This window comes from Heteronotia binoei, chromosome 3 (genome assembly GCF_032191835.1).
Source record: "Heteronotia binoei isolate CCM8104 ecotype False Entrance Well chromosome 3, APGP_CSIRO_Hbin_v1, whole genome shotgun sequence".
NCBI classification, from domain to species: domain Eukaryota; kingdom Metazoa; phylum Chordata; class Lepidosauria; order Squamata; family Gekkonidae; genus Heteronotia; species Heteronotia binoei.
Genome location: NC_083225.1, coordinates 181,666,319 through 181,684,816, shown reverse-complemented (window position 1 = coordinate 181,684,816; position 18,498 = coordinate 181,666,319). Strand labels below are relative to the sequence as shown.

Below are 18,498 nucleotides of genomic sequence, written 5' to 3'. Positions count from 1 at the left end.
TTTTTTTCTAGTGATGGTCCAGGCTAGCTTGATCCCGTCAGATCTTGGAAATTAAACAGGTTTTCCCTGGTTAGTACTTAGATGGGAGACCATCAAGAAAGTCCAGGGTCGCTATGCAAAGGCAGGCAATGGCAAACCACTGCTGTTTGGTTCTTGCCTTGATAACCATATGGGGCCTTGATAACCCTAAGGGTCACCATTAATCAGATGTGACTTGACAGGATTTTACACACACACTTCTACTTCAGCCCCCCTGTCCCCACTGATCACTCTGAGACCAGTTCTCAACCCACGATTTGATCCAACATAAGAACATAAGAGAAACCATGTTGGATCAGGCCAATGGCCCATCCAGTCCAACACTCTGTGTCACATAAGAACACAAGAGAAGCCATGTTGGATCAGGCCAGTGGCCCATCCAGTCCAACACTCTGTGTCACATAAGTACATAAGAGAAGCCATGTTGGATCAGGCCAATGGCCCATCCAGTCCAACACTCTGAGTCACATAAGAACATAAGAGAAGCCATGTTGGATCAGGCCAATGGCCCATCCAGTCCAACACTCTGTGTCACATAAAAATATAAGAGAAGCCATGTTGGATCAGGCCAATGGCCCATCCAGTCCAACACTCTGAGTCACATAAGAACATAAGAGAAGCCATGTTGGATCAGGCCAATGGCCCATCCAGTCCAACACTCTGTGTCACATAAGAACATAAGAGAAGCCATGTTGGATCAGGCCAATGGCCCATCCAGTCCAACACTCTGAGTCACATAAGAACATAAGAGAAGCCATGTTGGATCAGGCCAATGGCCCATCCAGTCCAACACTCTGAGTCACATAAGAACATAAGAGAAGCCATGTTGGATCAGGCCAATGGCCCATCCAGTCCAACACTCTGTGTCACATAAGAACATAAGAGAAGCCATGTTGGATCAGGCCAATGGCCCATCCAGTCCAGCACTCTTTGTCACACAGTGGCCAAAAAATCCAGGTGCCATCAGGGGGTCCACTAGTGGGACCAGGACACCAGAAGCCCTCCCACTGTTGCCCCTTCCAAGCACCAAGAATACAGAGCATCACTGTTCCAGACAGAGATTTCCAACAATACGCTGTGGCTAGTAGCCACTGATGGACCTCTGCTCCATATGTTTATCCAATCCCCTCTTGAAGTTGGTTATGCTTGTTGCTGCCACCACCTCCTGTGGCAGTGAATTCCACGTGTTAATCACCCTTTGGGTGAAGAAGTACTTCCTTTTATCCGTTCTAACCCGACTGCTCAGCGATTTCATTGAGTGCCCATGAGTTCTTGCATTGTGAGAAAGGGAGAAAAGTACTTCTTTATCTATCTTCTCTATCCCGCGCATAATCTTGTAAACCTCTATCATGTCACCCCTCAGTCGTCATTTCTCCAAGCTAAACAGCCCCAAGCGTTTTAACCTTTCTTCACAGGGAAAGTGTTCCAACCCTTTAAACATTCTAGTTGCCATTTGGCCCCAGACTTCCGATTTCTAACCTGGTATGCCTCTGTGCACTCTGTGATTTCTAACCTGGTATGCACTTTTGAACCAGGCAGCGATCTCCATGGCTGTTAAGGGCCAGACGGCAACAATAAATGAACCAGGAATTTCTGCACGCGTGGGACTGCAGAAAACAAAAGACCTCACACTTTGATGCGAAACCCTGATGCAACCAGAACGAATTCAATTGGATGCACACAATTCTAGCCATGGAGCCTGTTGTTTAGCACCGGCCCGCTCCCAAATTAACCACATGATTATGATTACTCTTCGCTTGATTTTGTTTCGATGCCTAAACATTTTCGATGTTGTACAAACTGAGCAATTTGTAAACCTTGAAATGACCCATTTCTTGCAATTAAAAAGACAAAACAAAAACCCAGAGGTCCAACAGAGTAAGAAACCTAAGAAGAGCTCTCCTGGATCAGATCAACAGTCCACTGAATCCAGAATCTGGTTTCATGCAAAGGCTGACCAATTCCCCTGGATGGCCAACAACAGGGCACCAAGGCTGAGGCCTTCCCCTGAGGTTGCCTCCTGACTCTGGGATTCAGAGGTTGAGTTCCTCTGAATGTGGAGTTTCTGCTCGGTCACCATGTCTAGTAGACATTGATAGACTTCTCCTTAAAGTAGTTAATGGCCATCACCAGGCCTTGAATTCAGCATGAGCTCACAGGAGCACAGCTCCTGAACCTTTCTAATGCCCCTCCCCTCCTCCTCCCCACCTACCTACCTTGTCCATAGAATAGTAGGTGCAGCTACACAACCATCCCTGGATGAGCTCCACCACCTATTTTTTCTACAAAACAACCCCTGGCCATCACTAGATCCTCCGGCAGCAGATCCCACATTTTAATCATGCTCTGGTGGAACTTCTTTCCTGCAAGTTTCTTTCAGTGCCTTGAATCCAAAGGGCTTGTTACCTTTATGTTCTCCTCCGGCCATGAGTTCAGCATAGTTGCAATATGTCCTTTGTCATGAACGGTAATGAACAGTCCACTAGGAGAGAAAACAAAAACGACAACTCAGGATTGGAGTTTCTGCGTTCCGTTGAAGGAACATTTGTCGAGCATCGCAATCTGTCGTTGTGGGTTTTTTTTTTTTTAAAGTGAGAAATAATGTATTGCAAAATACCATCTTGAGAGTTGCATGTGTCATCGTTAAGTCTGATGGTGGTGGCAGAAACTACTGTCAAGTCACAGCTGACTTATGGTGACCTTATTGGGTCTTCAAGAGGCGATCAGAGGTGGTTTTACCACTGCCTGCCTCCACATCATGACCCTGGGCTTCCTTGGAGGTTTCCCATCCAAACAGCAGCCAGGGCTGACCCTGCTCAGTTCTGAGATCCGACAAGATCGGGCTAACCTGGGCTATTCAGGTCAGACTACAACTTGCACCATATTTCAGACGGTGTAAACGCTGCTTACTATGTCCCGGGTAGGCCAGGCTAGCCTGATCTCATCAGATCTTGGAAGCTAAGCAGGGTTGGCCCTGGTTGATATTTGGATGGGAGACCACGAAGGAAGCCCAGAGTCATGGCACAGAGGCAGGCAGTGGGGAACTCTCTCTGAATGTCTTTTGCCCTGAAACCCCCAAGATGTCGTCCTATGTCCATTGTGACTTGACAGCACTTTCCACCACCAGTCTTTGCCAAACATAGTGTGATGGCAGGCTGGACTGAGGTGGGTGTGGTGCAAGTAGTTCACGTGGGGTTCTCTGTTCATGTTCATAGCCGCCCCTGAGAATTAGATCAGGCTGACAGAGAACAACTAACTGGCCCAAGGCCATCCAGTTGCCAATGCTGAGTCTCAGTGAAGATACAAGACTTTGGCTAGCAAGACAAAATGTTGTCAGCTGCCCTGAGAGGAGGGCAGGATAAAAATCTAATGAAACAAATAAATACATAAATAATAAAATCTCAGCCTGACCTGGAACCCTCAGGAACCTTCCGAGTTGGTATGACATAGTGGTTTGTTATGGAATTGAATCAGAGGAACCCAGTTCAACTCTACATTTTGTCATAAACCTAACTTTGACTTTAAGCCAATCATTTTCTCTCAGCCTAGCTCACCTTGTTACCTCATAAGAAGCTCCATGGATAACAAAATGGCCGCCTATATGCTGCTGGCCTTGGTTTACACCATTGTTCAACGTCTTTAGAATCCTCGTCCAGCATCCTGTTTCACATAATAGTCAACTAGTTTCCCTGCAGGGCCAACAAACAAGGGCCAGAGGCCACTGATGGATTCCTCCCCTATGAATCAGCCTAATCTGCTTCAAGAACATAAGCAGTCCTGCTGGAAGAGGCCAGTGGTCCATGTAGTGCAGCATCCTGTCTCACACAATGGCCAACCAATTCCTCTGGAGGGCCAACAACAGGGCAGAGAAGGCTGAGGCCTTCAGAAGAACATAAGAAAAGCCCTGTGGGTCAGACCATCTAGCCCATCATCCTGCCCAACATCCTGCCTCACACAGTGGCCAGCCAGTTATTCTGGAAGTCCAACTTCAGGGCAGAGGGGCTGAGGCCTTCCCAAGAACATAAGAAGAGTCTTGCTGGAGAAGACCAGTGGTCCATCTAGCCCAGCATTCTGCCCCACACAGTGGACAACCAGTTCCTCTGGACAGCCAACAACAGGGCATAGAGGCCGAGGCCTTCTTTTCAAGCCATGACAGTGACTTCCACAATTGTATCACTCTCCAGTTATCATATTTATATGCTTTCATTTTATAGTTTCATTCACTGGACATCATGCAAAAAAAGGCAAGCACTGCATTTTATAAATAAAATAAATCCCATTCCTAAATCTCTATGGGGATTCCTGGCGTCTGTTCCAATGGCTCTCAATAAACTGACCCGTTCGTACACTCTGGCTCCACCCCCCCATGTTGCTAATTTAGCCAGAGGTGTGGTGAGGGAAATGAGAAGTTGTTTTCCAAAAGGGAAACAGATCCGTGTCCCTTTGTGGCTCAGAAGCATTGGCTAAGCCTGGTGCACATCTGCAGAAGATCAACAAGCTTGTTCAAGACAACCTAGAAGGAATGTGGTTCCTGTGAGTAAGAAGTGTGCTGATTAGGTGTAGCATTCTGATTAGGTGCAGAATCTAAGTTCTTTCCCCACCTCGTGGCAAACATCTGGTCTTCTCCATAACTTTTAGTGGTGCACACAAATGCACTACGTTTAAAGTGCGACCAACTAAAAGGGAAGATACTCTTGGATTAGTGTATTCTCTGACAAAATCAATTGGGCTTGAGAAGACATAGTTGTCTAAAATTGTTTAATGGAATGGCAGCATATAATTTACAAGCACAGAAGAAGAATTTATTGGATTTATATTCCACCCTATACTCTGAATTTCAGAGCGGTCACAATCTCCTTTACCTTCCCCACTCACAACAGACACCCTGTGAGGTAGGTGGGGCTGAGAGAGCTTTTACAGCAGCTGCCCTTTCAAGGACAACTCCTGCGAGAATTCCAGCAGGTGCAAGCAGAGGAGTGGGGAATCAAACCGGGTTCTCCCAGATAACAGTCCATGCACTTAACCACTACACCAAACTGGCTTTTGTCTCTCCTCTCCCTCCATCCTCCTTTAAAAAGAAAAGTTCCAAGACTTCTCTTCCACAGACTGTAGCCTTGAGTTTAAGCACTGAAGAGTAGAGCAATTAGCCCTAATATTAAAAAATGGTTTTCACTTGGCTAAAGGAATCTGAAATTGCAAAAATGAGATTAGCCCTAATATTAAAAAATGGTTTTCACTCGGCTAAAGGAATCAGAAATTGCAAATATGAGCCAGTCTGGTGTAGTGGTTAAGTGCACGGACTCTTATCTGGGAGAACCGGGTTTCATTCCTCACTCCTCCAATTTGCAGCTGTTGGAATGGCCTTGGGTCAGCCATAGCTCTCGCAGGAGCTGTCCTTGAAAGGACGCTCAAGTTTGAATTCACAAATGAAATATGAAAATGGCATGGAATTAAATTGGGAGGGGGCGTCGCCTGAGAACTTTCCCGAGAAGCCCCTCCCACCATTAATCTCCTCTGCTGTTTGCCTGTGCCATAAATCACGGTGACAACCCCATTAGGGCCTGAAAGGCCCAAACCAAACATTCCAACTGTTTCATTCTTTAGGGAAAAGTTAAGCTAACAAATCCTATTGGCCTGTGAGAAGCGGGTCTGCGGAGCTGAGTTCTGTCTGAGCCTGTACTTAATTTCTCCAAACAGAGCATAATTAATGATCAGATGGCTCAACAGGACTCCGGTGACTCAACTCTGCTTTTTATAGACTGATTTCTTTACATGTACGGGCAAAGGCTCTGCTAATCACGAGCGGATTTCTACAAATACAGAGGGCAGAGAGTCATCCTTGGCTATGAGTGTGGTTAATTCAAAGGAAGGTCGGTAAAAACAGGGAGGTGTTTCAGACCGACATGCCTTCTAGGGGCCATTTTATTATGGGAGCTACAATCCCTATTCGCAATAACTCATAAGAAGAAGACGACTGCAGGTTTATACCCCAACCTTCTCTCTGAGAGACTCAGAGCGGCTTACCATCTCCTATATCTTCTCCCCCCACAACAGACACCCTGTGAGGGGGGTGGGGCTGAGAGGGCTCTCACAGCAGCTGCCCTTTCAAGGGCAACTCCTGCAAGAGCGATGGCTGACCCAAGGCCATTCCAGCAGCAGCAAGTGGAGGCGTGTGGAATCAAACCCGGTTCTCCCAGATAAGAGTTCGCACAACGCTACGTCAAACTGGCTCTCAAGCAGAAGGGAGGAGGGCAAACATTGGGTTGCCAGTCTCCAGGTGGGCAAACCGGAAACTGCAAACACTAGAAATAAACCACTGCCTTTTTATGTTGCAAATAAATGCTTAAGCAATTTCTTTCATAATGATGCAATTATATTATTATCATCACAAACCATTCATGCAAGCTGCAAAGTAGCATTGTATTGTAATGTGTGAGCAATTGCCTTTTGCACGGGTTCCAAAGCTAAAAGAAAAGCGGCCAGTAGAAGGTGAACGAAACACAGAACTGAACCTAGGACCTGAGTAGCCGCCACACCTATCAGACTTCGGTCTGCTACCCATAGGAGGAATCATATACAAGCGTGGCACTGCCTACATCTTTCAAGCAAAGGAGAACTGAGACAGTGGATTGTAAAGTACTACCTTACAAGAATGATGCGGAAATAACATTCTGATTGCGAAAGCACTACCTTACAAGAGTGGTGTGAAATAACTTTTTGGTTTTTCTATGGACATTTAATGAATTTTGGTTTGTGATGATGATAATATAATTGCATCATTATGAAAGAAATTGCTTAAGCATTTATTTGCAGTGGTTTATTTCTAGTGTTTGCTAATCTTCAGGTGGGGGCAGGGGATCCCCTGGTTTGGAGGCCCTCCCCCCGCTTCAGGGTCATCAGAAAGGGGGGGGGGGAGGGAAATGTCCACTGGTTACTCCATTATACTCAATGGAGACCGATTCCAATAGGGCATAAAGGAGAATTTATCTGCGGGTATCTGCGGGGGCTGTTTTTTGAGGTACAGGCCCCAAATTTGCAGCATAGTATCCAATGCCTCTCCTCAAATGACCTGCCAAGTTTCAAAAAGATTGGACCAGGGAGTCCAATTCTATGAGCCCCCAAAGAAGGTGCCCCTATCCTTCATTATTTCCTATGGAAGGAAGGCGCGCAGTTCCTTTATACACGATGGCCAGTGCTCCCTTTGGAGTACAATTATACTCGTCGCAACCTTGCTTCTGGCTCCACTCCCAAAGTCTCCTGGCTCCACCCCAATGTCCCCAGATATTTCTTGAATTGGACTTGGTAACCCCTAGGGAAACAAGGAGCTGCTTCCCTCGCATTGCCATGTAAACGTTCTGAAACTGTCACCGCATGTTTTAAAACAGGCCTTTAGTTTGGGAGCCAGAAGATACATCACTTTCCAAGGCATGATCATGAAAAGTTTGCTAGACAGCCCCTTCCCCCTACATATTTAAGCTTTTGGGATCTCTAGCCAGGGAAAGAAGCCCAATGTAGGTGGAACGAGATGTTAAGAGAGGCATGGAACTACTCAGGTCATCAGTCCACTGCAGGCGTTCTCAAGCCATAGACCAAGCGCCTCTTGAAAGAACACCTGGAAAGAGGAAGTCAAAAGGCTGCCAATCCCCAGGTGGGGGCAAGGGATCCCCTGGTTTGGAGGCCCTCCCCCTACTTCACGGTCATCAGAAAGCGGAGGGGGGATGTCTGCTGGGCACTTCATTGTTCCCTATGGAGATTGACTTCCATAGGTTACAATAGAGAATTGATCCACATATGAACATATGAAGCTGCCTTATACTGATCAGACCCTCGGTCCAGCAAAGTCAGCATTTTCTACTCAGACTGGCAGCGGCTCTCCAGGGTCTCAAGCTGAGATCTTTCACGCCTATTTGCCTAAGAACATAAGAGAAACCATATTGGATCAGGCCAACAGCCCATCCAGTCCAACACTCTGGGTCACATAAGAACATAAGAGAAGCCATGTTGGATCAGGCCAACGGCCCATCCAGTCCAACACTCTGTGTCACACAGTGGCAAAAAATTTTATATATACACACACACTGTGGCTAATAGCCACTGATGGACCTGTGCTCCATATTTTTATCTAAACCCCTCTTGAAGGTGGCTATACTTGTGGCCGCCACCACCTCCTGTGGCAGTGAATTCCACATGTTAATCACCCTTTGGGTGAAGAAGTACTTCCTTTTATCCGTTTTAACCTGTCTGCTCAGCAATTTCATCGAATGCCCACGAGTTCTTGTATTGTGTGAAAGGGAGAAAAGTACTTCTTTCTCTACTTTCTCCATCCCATGCATTATCTTGTAAACCTCTATCATGTCACCCCGCAGTCGACGTTTCTCCAAGCTAAAGAGTTCCAAGCGTTTCAACCTTTCTTCATAGGGAAAGTGCTCCAGCCCTTTAATCATTCTAGTTGCCCTTCTCTGGACTTCTTCCAATGGACCTTTTTTAGTTGGAGATGCTGGGGATTGAACCTGGGACCTTCTGCTTACAAAGCAGATGCTCTACCACTGAGTCACAGTCCCTCCCCACAGGTATCTGGGGCTCTGGGGGGGGGGCTGTTTCTTGAGGTAGAGGCACCGAATTTGCAGCATAGCATCCAGAACCTCTCCTCAAAAGACCCTCCAGGTATCAAAAGGACTGGACCAGGGGGTCTAATTCTATGAGACCCAAAAGAAGGTGCTCCTATCCTTCATTATTTCCAATGGAGGTTGGTTATTTAAAAGGTATGTGGTCCCTTTAAATGTGATGGACAGAACTCCCTTTGGACTTCAGCAACATTGCTCTTTGCTCCACCCCCAAAGTCTCCTGGCTTCACCCCCAAAGTCATATACGATCATAAAAAATGGAGTGACAGTCTATACAATAAAGAGCTCATTATATTATGTTATTCCACCTTCAAAGCCCCCAGATATTTCTTGAATTGGACCTGGCAACCCTGGGAAGTCAAGGTCCGGGAAGGAGAGGATCCTGAGGCTGGTGGAATCTTCTTCTCTTCCAAGAGTTCCCCAAAAAAGGGGGGGGGGGGGACAAATGAAAACTTGCAGCTGCCTTATAAGAACAGAAGTAAAGCTTGCTGGATCAGACCAATGGTCCATCTAGTCCAGCATACTGTTTCACAAAATGGCCAACTAGCTCCCCTGGAGGGCCAAGGCAAACAAGGGATTGCGGCTGAGGCTCCTTCTCTGATGTGGCCTCTCAGTAATGATATGTCAAGGTCTGCTGTCTTTGTGTACAGAGGCTCCCCTTCATTCACCATGCTTAGTAGCCACTGATGGACTATATTGAGTCAGGCCATTCGTCTATCATTGTCTACATTGCCTACTCTGACTGGCAGCAGCTTTCCAAGTCTTCCATATCATCTTTTGATGAGATATGCCAGAGACTGCTTCTCCACACACCACCACCCATTTTAAGAAGATATCTACTGGACTAGGGAAAAGGAAAGGTCCCCTGTGCAAGTACCAGTCGTTTCCGACTCTGGGGTGATGTTGCTTTCACAATGCTTTCACGGCAGACTATTTACGGGGTGGTTTGCCATTGCCTTCCCCAGTCATCTACACTTTCCCCCCAGCAAGCTGGGTACTCATTTTACCGACCTCAGAAAGATGGAAGGCTGAGTTAACCTGAGCTGGCTACCTGAAACCAACTTCTGCTGGGATTGAACTCAGGTCATGAGCAGAGCTTAGGACTGCAGTACTGCAGCTTTAACACTCTGTGCCACGGGCTTTTTTTGTAGCAGGAACTCCTTTGTATATTAGGTCACACACACCTGATGTAGCCAATCCTCTAAGAGCTTACAGTAGGCTCTGTAATAAGAGCCCTGTAAGCTCTTGCAGGATAGGCTGCATCATGGGTGTATGGCCTAATATGCAAAGGAGCTCCTGCTACAAAAAAAAAGCCCTGGATTAGACTATCTAATGCAGGGGTGGCCAACAGTAGCTCTCCAGATGTTTTTTGCCTACAACTCCCATCAGCCCCAGCCATTGGCCATGCTGGCTGGGGCTGATGGGAGTTGTAGGCAAAAACATCTGGAGAGCTACCGTTGGCCACCCCTGATCTACTGGATTAGATTTAAAGTCCACCTAGCCCAGCATTCTTTTCCCAAGAGCAGCCAGCCAGATGTTGCTGGAAAGCTTACAGGTCAGGAAGAAAGTCATGGGCCACCCATTGAAGAAGCGCCATCTTCAATGGAGAATGTAAAGGTGTATGCAAACACACAAACACTATGGGGTTGGAAGCCGAAAACCACAACAAGATCAGCACAACGTTCATACCCACAACTGCCCTGAGCCAGTTTGCAGGGGTGGGTGGGATAGAAATAAAATAAAATGAATAAAATATCGGACTGATTGGTAATTGAAAAGATACTGCAGTCTAAGATATTAAGAAGAAGAAGATATTGGATTTATATCCCGCCCTCCACTCCGAAGAGTCTCAGAGCGGCTCACAATCTCCTTTACCTTCTTCCCCCACAACAGACACCCTGTGAGGTGGGTGGGGCTGGAGAGGGCTCTCACAGCAGCTGCCCTTTCAAGGACAACCTCTGCCAGAGCTATGGCTGACCCAAGGCCATGCCAGCAGGTGCAAGTGGAGAAGTGGGGACTACAGAGGAACATTCTTACTTCCTAGCCATGATTGGGCGATAGGTTTGCACCTGGTTTTGGGTTCCTCTCTCGCATAAATTCCCTCTTCCTTCTCACAATTTGCCTTAACTGCATTGTACCTTGCTTCTTTGTATACTTAGCATATTTAAAACACTGCTCAAAGTCCAGTGCCGCAACATAAAAGAACAATGATAAAGATCAAAGAGTCCAACGTCAAAAGTTTTAAAGGATTCTAACATTTAAAATAGATGCAATGTTTTTCCCCTTCTACCACCCTTTAACTGTACCAATTGTGTTAGTCTAGGCACTTTTGCAAGTTGCCAAACGTTTCAAGTTCATGTTTCAGCAGTCAAAAGTGTAGCGTTTGGCCAGTTCTCTGCAATTATCAATTTTGTGGCTGTAGGCATATCTGAAATCATGTCTCTGTTTACAGCACATAGAAGATCTCCAAACAATTCATGTAAGAGAACCTAAGGAATGTCTGAAATTTTATACCCAGCCATAAAGTTCAACCACAGCCTTTGTCCAAAATTGCTTGATGATAGGTCAACAAGACCAACACATAGGCCAGCTATGGTTAAATGCTAACCAGATTTCCTTGTAACCAGAATGTGCAAATTTGCTCTAAACCTTGGTTTCCAACCCAAATTATGAGTATAACCTTGGTGAACGTTACCCATGATAACTGCGGAGAGGGATTTACACTTCAAAAACCACCTCTTCTGTTTGCTAGCCCAGGTTCTCTCAACACACCTTTTTGATGTGCTACAGACGTCCTCAGCATGGATTCACAACTTTCCTGTTGTCGAAACACCCGTGTGGATGGTCGTTTAGAGGACACCCTTTGCAGCAGCCTCCTTGTGACATGGCGTAGTGGTTAAGTGTGTGGACCCTTATCTGGGAGAACTGGGTTTGATTCCTCACTCCTCCACTTGAAGCTGCTGGAATGGCCTTGGGTCAGCCATAACTCTCGCAGGGCTGTCCTTGAAAGGGAAGCTCCTGGGAGAGCTCCCTCAGCCCCACCCACCTCACAGGGTGTTTGTTGTGGGGGAGGAAGGTAGAGGAGATTGTGAGCCGCTCTGAGATTCATTATGAAGGGCGGGGTATAAATCCAATATCATCATTATCTTCCTCTTTCTCCTCCTCTTCCTCCTTTTCTTCATATTAAGGTCTTTTTGGTCAGGTCTTAGACCTCACCTGGAGCACCACAGGTTAGGAAGTATATCAATAAGTTGGAAAGTGTCTAGTATGGGGCAACAAAGCTGGTGAGGTGGTCTGGACACCATGTCCAATCAGGAGAGGCTGAAGGAGATGGGGACCTCTATGTTGGAAAAGAGATGCTTACAATGTGATATGATTTCTACACCTTCCAATATCTAAAGGGATGCCATGCAGAGGATGAGGCAGATAACCTTTGTGGTTGTGTTGGATGACAGGACTCAGACCAGTGGATACAAACTACCGCAAAGGATGCTTTGTCTGAATCTGAGAAAGAATTTCCTGATGGTGAGGTTTGTTCAACCCTGGAACGGTCTTCCTCATGAACTGGTGGATTATTCATCCTTGAAGGGGTTTAAGTATTGACTGGATACCTACTTGCTGGCAACATTATAGGTCTAATTTCTGGGTTGGTAGTGGGATGGACTAGATCAGGGGTGGCCAAAATTGCTTAACGTCAAGAGCCACGTAGAGTAAATGTCAGATGTCTGACAGCCACAATGTCAGATGTTTGAGAGCCGCAAGACAGGAAGGAAGGAAGGAAGGAAGGAAGGAAGGAAGGAAGGAAGGAAGGAAGGAAGGAAGGAAGGAAGGAAGGAAGGAAGGAAGGAAGGAAGGAAGGAAGGAAGATGAGTGAGAGGGGGAGGTGTGGTAGAAAGAAAGCAACTTTAACTTTAAATGCATTCTCCAAGCTCCTGGCTGGCTTGCTTTAAGAAGAGATTAGAAGAGACAAATGCCTTCTCCAAGCTGGCCAATGGGGTGGTGGGGGCTTTTAGAGCCACATAATATGTGTGAAGAGCCACATGTGGCTCCAGAGCTGCAAATTTGGCCACTCCTGGACTAGACAATCCCGGTTAGAGGCTCCTAGTTGGTCTCTGGGGTGTGACTGGACTGAAATCCAGCCATTTTGATAGTGTTTAATACTGGATGGTTTCATTATTTTTTAGTGTTGGGTTTTTTTTAATTGAATAAGTTTATTGAAAATTTTTAGTATTGTAATTTTAGTGTGTCTGGCAAATGACCGCTGATTGCTGTAAGCCCCCTGAGCATCAGATAAAGCAGTAGACTTAATTTTAAACTAAGAGACAGATGAAAAAGATGCAGGGGCGGCCCATGAGACTATGGCACCTTCCAATCTCCTAACGATCATTAATCTGCACAAGGTCGTTGGCTTTACAGGTGGAGTTCAGCTCCCTGATCTGTTTATTGCAATGCCAAACTTTAAACACAGAAAGAACTAAAATACTGTGTGGCGACCGACAATCTCTTTTGTTGGCAAAACATTCTAGGACGGTGGTATGTTTTTCTTTTTTATGAACACAAATTTTTTTAAAAAGGCTTTTGAGATAGGAGGGAGACATTTTTGAGGTATGCCCTTTGGTTTTGTGTTGATGGAAAGGAGAGCCAAGATTCCTCTTGTTATTTCTTTCATTTTCCTTCATAAAACGGACTCCCCTTTTTCAAATACATCTGTTTTCTGTAGACTCGCAGCCACTGAAATGGCTTCTTCTTTTTTTGAAATCTCAAGAAGCGAAAGAAATTCTGCCAAAATCTACATCTCCCTACAGCCCACTGTATTCTTTAACTTGCTAAAACGTTTCTCCTGAACAGCAGTTGATGTAGCAAATGAAGCTGCCGGAGGGGGGACGCTTCCGAAGGCATCAGCGGATCCTGTTATCTCCCTTGGCGTCCATCTTTTTTCTTCGCTTCACGTGTATTAACACTCCTCCAACTATCAAAAATAGAGACATATCACATCTACTATGTGCAGGGGTCGTTTTGTAGAAAAAGAGGTGCTGGAGCTAGGCCCGGGGCATGGGGTTCAGATGCGCAAGGCAGAACCCCAATGCGCCCCCCATAAAAGCTTGCGCATGCGCGGTGTAATGACATCACGGTGATGTCATCATTCTGTGCACTCAGTGCTTCCCTTCCCCGGCACCCGTGAATGATACTGGGGAAGGGAAGGGCCAAGGGTTCTTTCAATTCTGAGGGATCCCTCAGAGCTGAAAGAACCTTCGGCCCTTCTCATCCCCAGTGCCCTCAGAGGACGTCAGGGAAGGGAAACACCACTCTTTTGGCTCTGGGGGAGCTCCTCTGATCCCTCAGAGATGAGAGAACCTTCGGCCCTTCTCTTCCCCGGTGTCCTCGGAGGACGCCAGGGAAGGGAAACACCACTTTTTTTGGCTCTGAGGGACTGGGGGAGCTGCTCCGATCCCTCAGAGCTGAAAGAACCCTCAGCCGTTCCCTTCCCGGGTGTCCTTGGAGGATGCCGGGGAAGGGAAACACCAAAAGGGTGGTGAAGGCTCAGGGATAGCGTGAGCTGGGAGGGATGCCCGCCCCGTGTCCTTGCTGGGAGCTGGTGCCCTAGGCAATCACGAAGTTTGCCGACTCCCATGTACCGGCCCTGGCTGAAGCTCATTAGTACAACAACTAATAGACAGCTTCAAGAGGAGATTGAAGAGACAAGCATAGACAGCTTCAAGAGGGGATTGGATAAACATGGAGCAGAGGTCCATCAGTGGCTATTAGCCACAGCTTATTGTTGGAACTCTCTGTCTGGTGCAAGTGATGCTCTGTATTCTTGGGAGGCGTGGGAGGGCTTCTAGTGTCCTGGCCCCGCTGATGGAGCCTCATTTTTTGGCCACTGTGTGACACAGAGTGTTGGACTGGATGGGCCACTGGCCTGATCCAACATGAAGAAGAAGACGATATTGGATTTATATTCCGCCCTCCACTCAGTGTCTCAGAGCGGCTCACCATCTCCTTTATCTTCCTCCCCCACAACAGACACCCTGTGAGGTGGGTGGGGCTAAGAGGACTCTGGCAGCTGCTCTTTCAAGGACAACCTCTGCCAGAGCTCCGGCTGACCCAAGGCCATTCCAGCAGGTGCAAGTGGAGGAGTGAGGAATCAAACCCGGTTCTCCCAGATAAGAGTCCACACACGTAACCACTACACCAACATGGCTTCTCTTATGTTCTTAACTCATTTGCATAACTCATTTGCATATGCCACACACCCTTGACATCACTGGAAGGTGTACTAAATTATATCAGCTCAGCATCTACCTTAAAATGCTTCTTGCATTAGAATTGTCATAATAAAAGCCTTCTCATCATACTTTTAAAATTGCTTTCTCCTATGTGGCCACAGTGGCAGGATGAAGATTTCCATCCATCTGCTTTATATGTTTTGGTTATTTTCCCAGTTTTTTGTGGAAAAGCATTAGAAAGTTTGTCAGATCTTAAGAGTTCAGCAAAATTCTCATAGGGAGTTTGAACAATGGAGCCCAGAAGCAAGTATTGGGAGAGGAGGGTAAAAAAGAAAGAGCACAATAAAATTTAGAGGTTCTGGAGCTCCACTCCCGTGAGCTGCTGCCCAAAATGAGGCCTGACTATGAGACATATGGACAGAGAGACATCTCACATCTACTATGTGGGGGGAAAAAAAGTCACATGGAAAAGGATACCGCACCGTGAAGTGTTTCCTCAGGCCACATGCTTTCAATTACAAATGATCAAAGAGTCTTTCAATTCACTCTAACAATCAGATCCTAAGAATGTTTATTGGAAAGCAAGCTCCGCAAATTTCAATTAAATGTACTTCCGAGTGAAAATTGTTATGATTGCCTCTTTAAATTATTTTGAGAGCACAGGGAAGGGAAAAGGTCACCGATTTGATTCAGAGAGAAGGGCAGGGTATAAATCTGCAGTCTTCTTCAAAAACAAATCCCTCACATGTATCCAGTGCCCACAGATCTCTGCTTCTCAGGGTACTTTCTTTGGGTCAGGATGTACGGGAGGGATTGTGCATCCTTTTCCTACTTTTTTTTTTTTTGTTCAAGCCTGGGAAACAAAGGAGAACTAATTACAGTTCTTCCTTCTTGCTTCCTTCTGTTCTTTGCTTCAAAGTTGGTCCACAGGTCCTTAAATTGAAGAGAGGAAGAAAGAGGAGCATGTGACTTGAGGAAAGCGTTAAAAGCTTTAAGAGATATGCTGTAAGAGGAAATATGAACAGAACCGGATTTACAGGCCAAGAGGTGGAAAAACAGGACAATAAAACACACAGGGAAGAAAAAACATCCCAACAATCAACCACATCAGAGAGATCCACAGGGAATCGATCTCCACGGGATGCTAACCACTAATCCATGACGTGAGGTAAATGTGCAAAGTGACCAGTAGGATGTTTGCACAAAGGTGGCGAAGAGAAAAATGATCGTAAAAGATATCTTTGAGATAAAACTTCAGAAATAGAAGACTCGGGGCAGTGACTGGGCCAAGGTCATACAGCAAGCTTCCATGGTCCAACTAAGGTTTTGAACCTGGGTCACCATGCTGGCCCAGGGCTTGTTTTGTAGCAGGAACTCCTTTGCATATTAGGCCACACACCCCTGATGTAGCCAATCCTCCTGGAGCTTACAGTAGGCCCTGTACTAAAAGCCCTGTAAGCTGTTGGAGGATTGGCTACATCAGGAGTGTGTGGCCCAGGGCTTTTTTTGTAGCACGAACTCCTTTGCATATTAGGCCATACACCCCTGATGAAGCTAATCCTCCAAGAGTTTACAGGGTTCTTAGTACAGGGCCTACTGTAAGCTCCTGGAGGACTGGCTGCATCAGGGGTGTGTGGCCTAATATGCAAAGGAGTTCCTGCTATAAAAAAAAGCCCTGGTACCATGTTAACTCTAGTAAGAATAACTCTTCAGCATTTCGAGCAGAAGCTCTACTTAAAAGGATACATTTTTAAAAAAAAACAAACCAGTTTTCCTTCCATCATGCACTGAAGAACTGTGTGCTATGGTGGCAGCAGCTCCCAAAGCAAAAACAAACAAACAAACCCTGCACAGCCAATCAGATCTCGAGTGGCCAATGAGAAGCCCAGCTGGACAAAAGATCCACCTGGCCCTGCCTACTTTCTAAAAACACTTGGTGGGTGATTGAAAAGATATCAGCAGATGCTCTGGGCACCCCTGGGCTAGATACAACGAAGAAAATCCGCCATCAGTACTAATCAGATAGCGTCAATGATAGTATTATACTTGTTTTAGTTAATTGATTTAATGGGTTTTAAGGTTAATTAATGCTTAATTTTAATGTTTATAACGTAACTGTTCATAATGTAACTGTTTTATTGCTTGGTGCACCATTGGTCACCGCACTGTTAGCCGCCCTGAGCCTGCTTCGGCAGGGGAGGGCGGGGTACAAATAAAATTTATTATTATTATTATTATTATTATTATTATTATTATACCAAAGCCAGGAGGCGACATGGGATGGTGGTACATGCTTGTTGTCTTTCATAGAATCACTGTATTGGAGGGGACCTCCAGGATCTTCCAGTCCTGGGGTGGCTAAACTTGCTTAATACAAGAGCCGCATAGAATACACATCAGATGTTTGAGAGCCACAAGACATGAATGTTAGATGTCTGAGAGCCGCAAGGCGAGAAGGGAGGGAGGGAGGGAGGGAATAAAGCAAATAGATGGTATCCTGTTAAGTAGAGCCTCTGCTTGAAATGCTGAAGAGTTATTAGAGTATATTAGAGCATATATTAGTTTCCTCAACAATGCAAGACTAAATGACTGGGACATTGTTTCGCCTTAATCTCTGAGCCTAAGCGTGTACTTTGGAAGATGGGAAAGTATATCTAAAGAATATAAAAGAAAATTGGACTAAAACAAAAGTTAGAGTCTTAAAAACGTTAACTTCTTCTAGCTGATTGCAATTCTGGGCTTAAACACCGCAGAAAGAAACAATCTGCCCCGTTTGATTGTGATAATGCCCTCCAATGTTCCTTAAAACAGATTAGGAAAAAAAAAATAAAAATAGACTTGGCAAATGCATACTTCTACACATGCACAGAAAAGATAAATCTTAATACAGTGCACCAAGGGAATTTCAGTTGTTATGGCTCAGGGCTAGGAGAACAAACAAAAGGGTAATTGAAAAAGTGAACTTCATCGCACAAAAAGCCTTGTTTAACATTCCGGAGCGTTCAGATAAATCAGCTGAGTTAAAAGCCTAACAACAACTTTAATCAGTTGATCTCCCCCCATTAAAATGTACTATTTTCCGTGCCTATAAATACCTACTGGCAGGGTTGCCCGTGGCCAATTAGCTTTGAAGTGCATGAGATACACAATCTTTGGTCACTCTGAGATGGATGGTTCCCCCCCGCCCATCCATACTACTGGTGTGCAACACATTATATGCATTGGCTTATTTAATATTCCAGACTTCTGATTTGCAGGGGTCAAAATTACAAGCATGAAATAGGATGCTTGGAGCACATCCAGAGCTCCAAACAGCTGGCAAGATTTAAAAATAAAACAATACAAAGTATATTGCATTTGCCACATTATCAAAAACAATGCAAAATACCACAAGGAAATGCATTTTGATGCATAGTCATTAGAAGAAGAAGACTGCAGATTTATACCCTGCCCTTCTCTCTGAATCAGAGACTCAGAGCAGCTTACAATCTCCTATACCTTATCCCCCCACAACAGACACCCTGTGAGGTGGGTGGGGCGGAGAGGGCTCTCACAGCAGCTGCCCTTTCAAGGACAACTCCTGCGATAGCTATGGCTAACCCAAGGCC

At 45.8% G+C, this 18,498-nt stretch overlaps 1 protein-coding gene across 1 annotated transcript in view; it reads right to left on the bottom strand.

Annotated features, from left to right (window-relative positions):
- Positions 1-18,498, bottom strand: part of ME3 (malic enzyme 3) — a 152,691-nt gene that overhangs the window by 70,227 nt on the left and 63,966 nt on the right. The window contains exon 5 of the mRNA XM_060234997.1: positions 2,446-2,521. Coding sequence (XP_060090980.1) covers positions 2,446-2,521 — 76 coding nt within the window. The remainder of the gene's footprint in view (positions 1-2,445; positions 2,522-18,498) is intronic.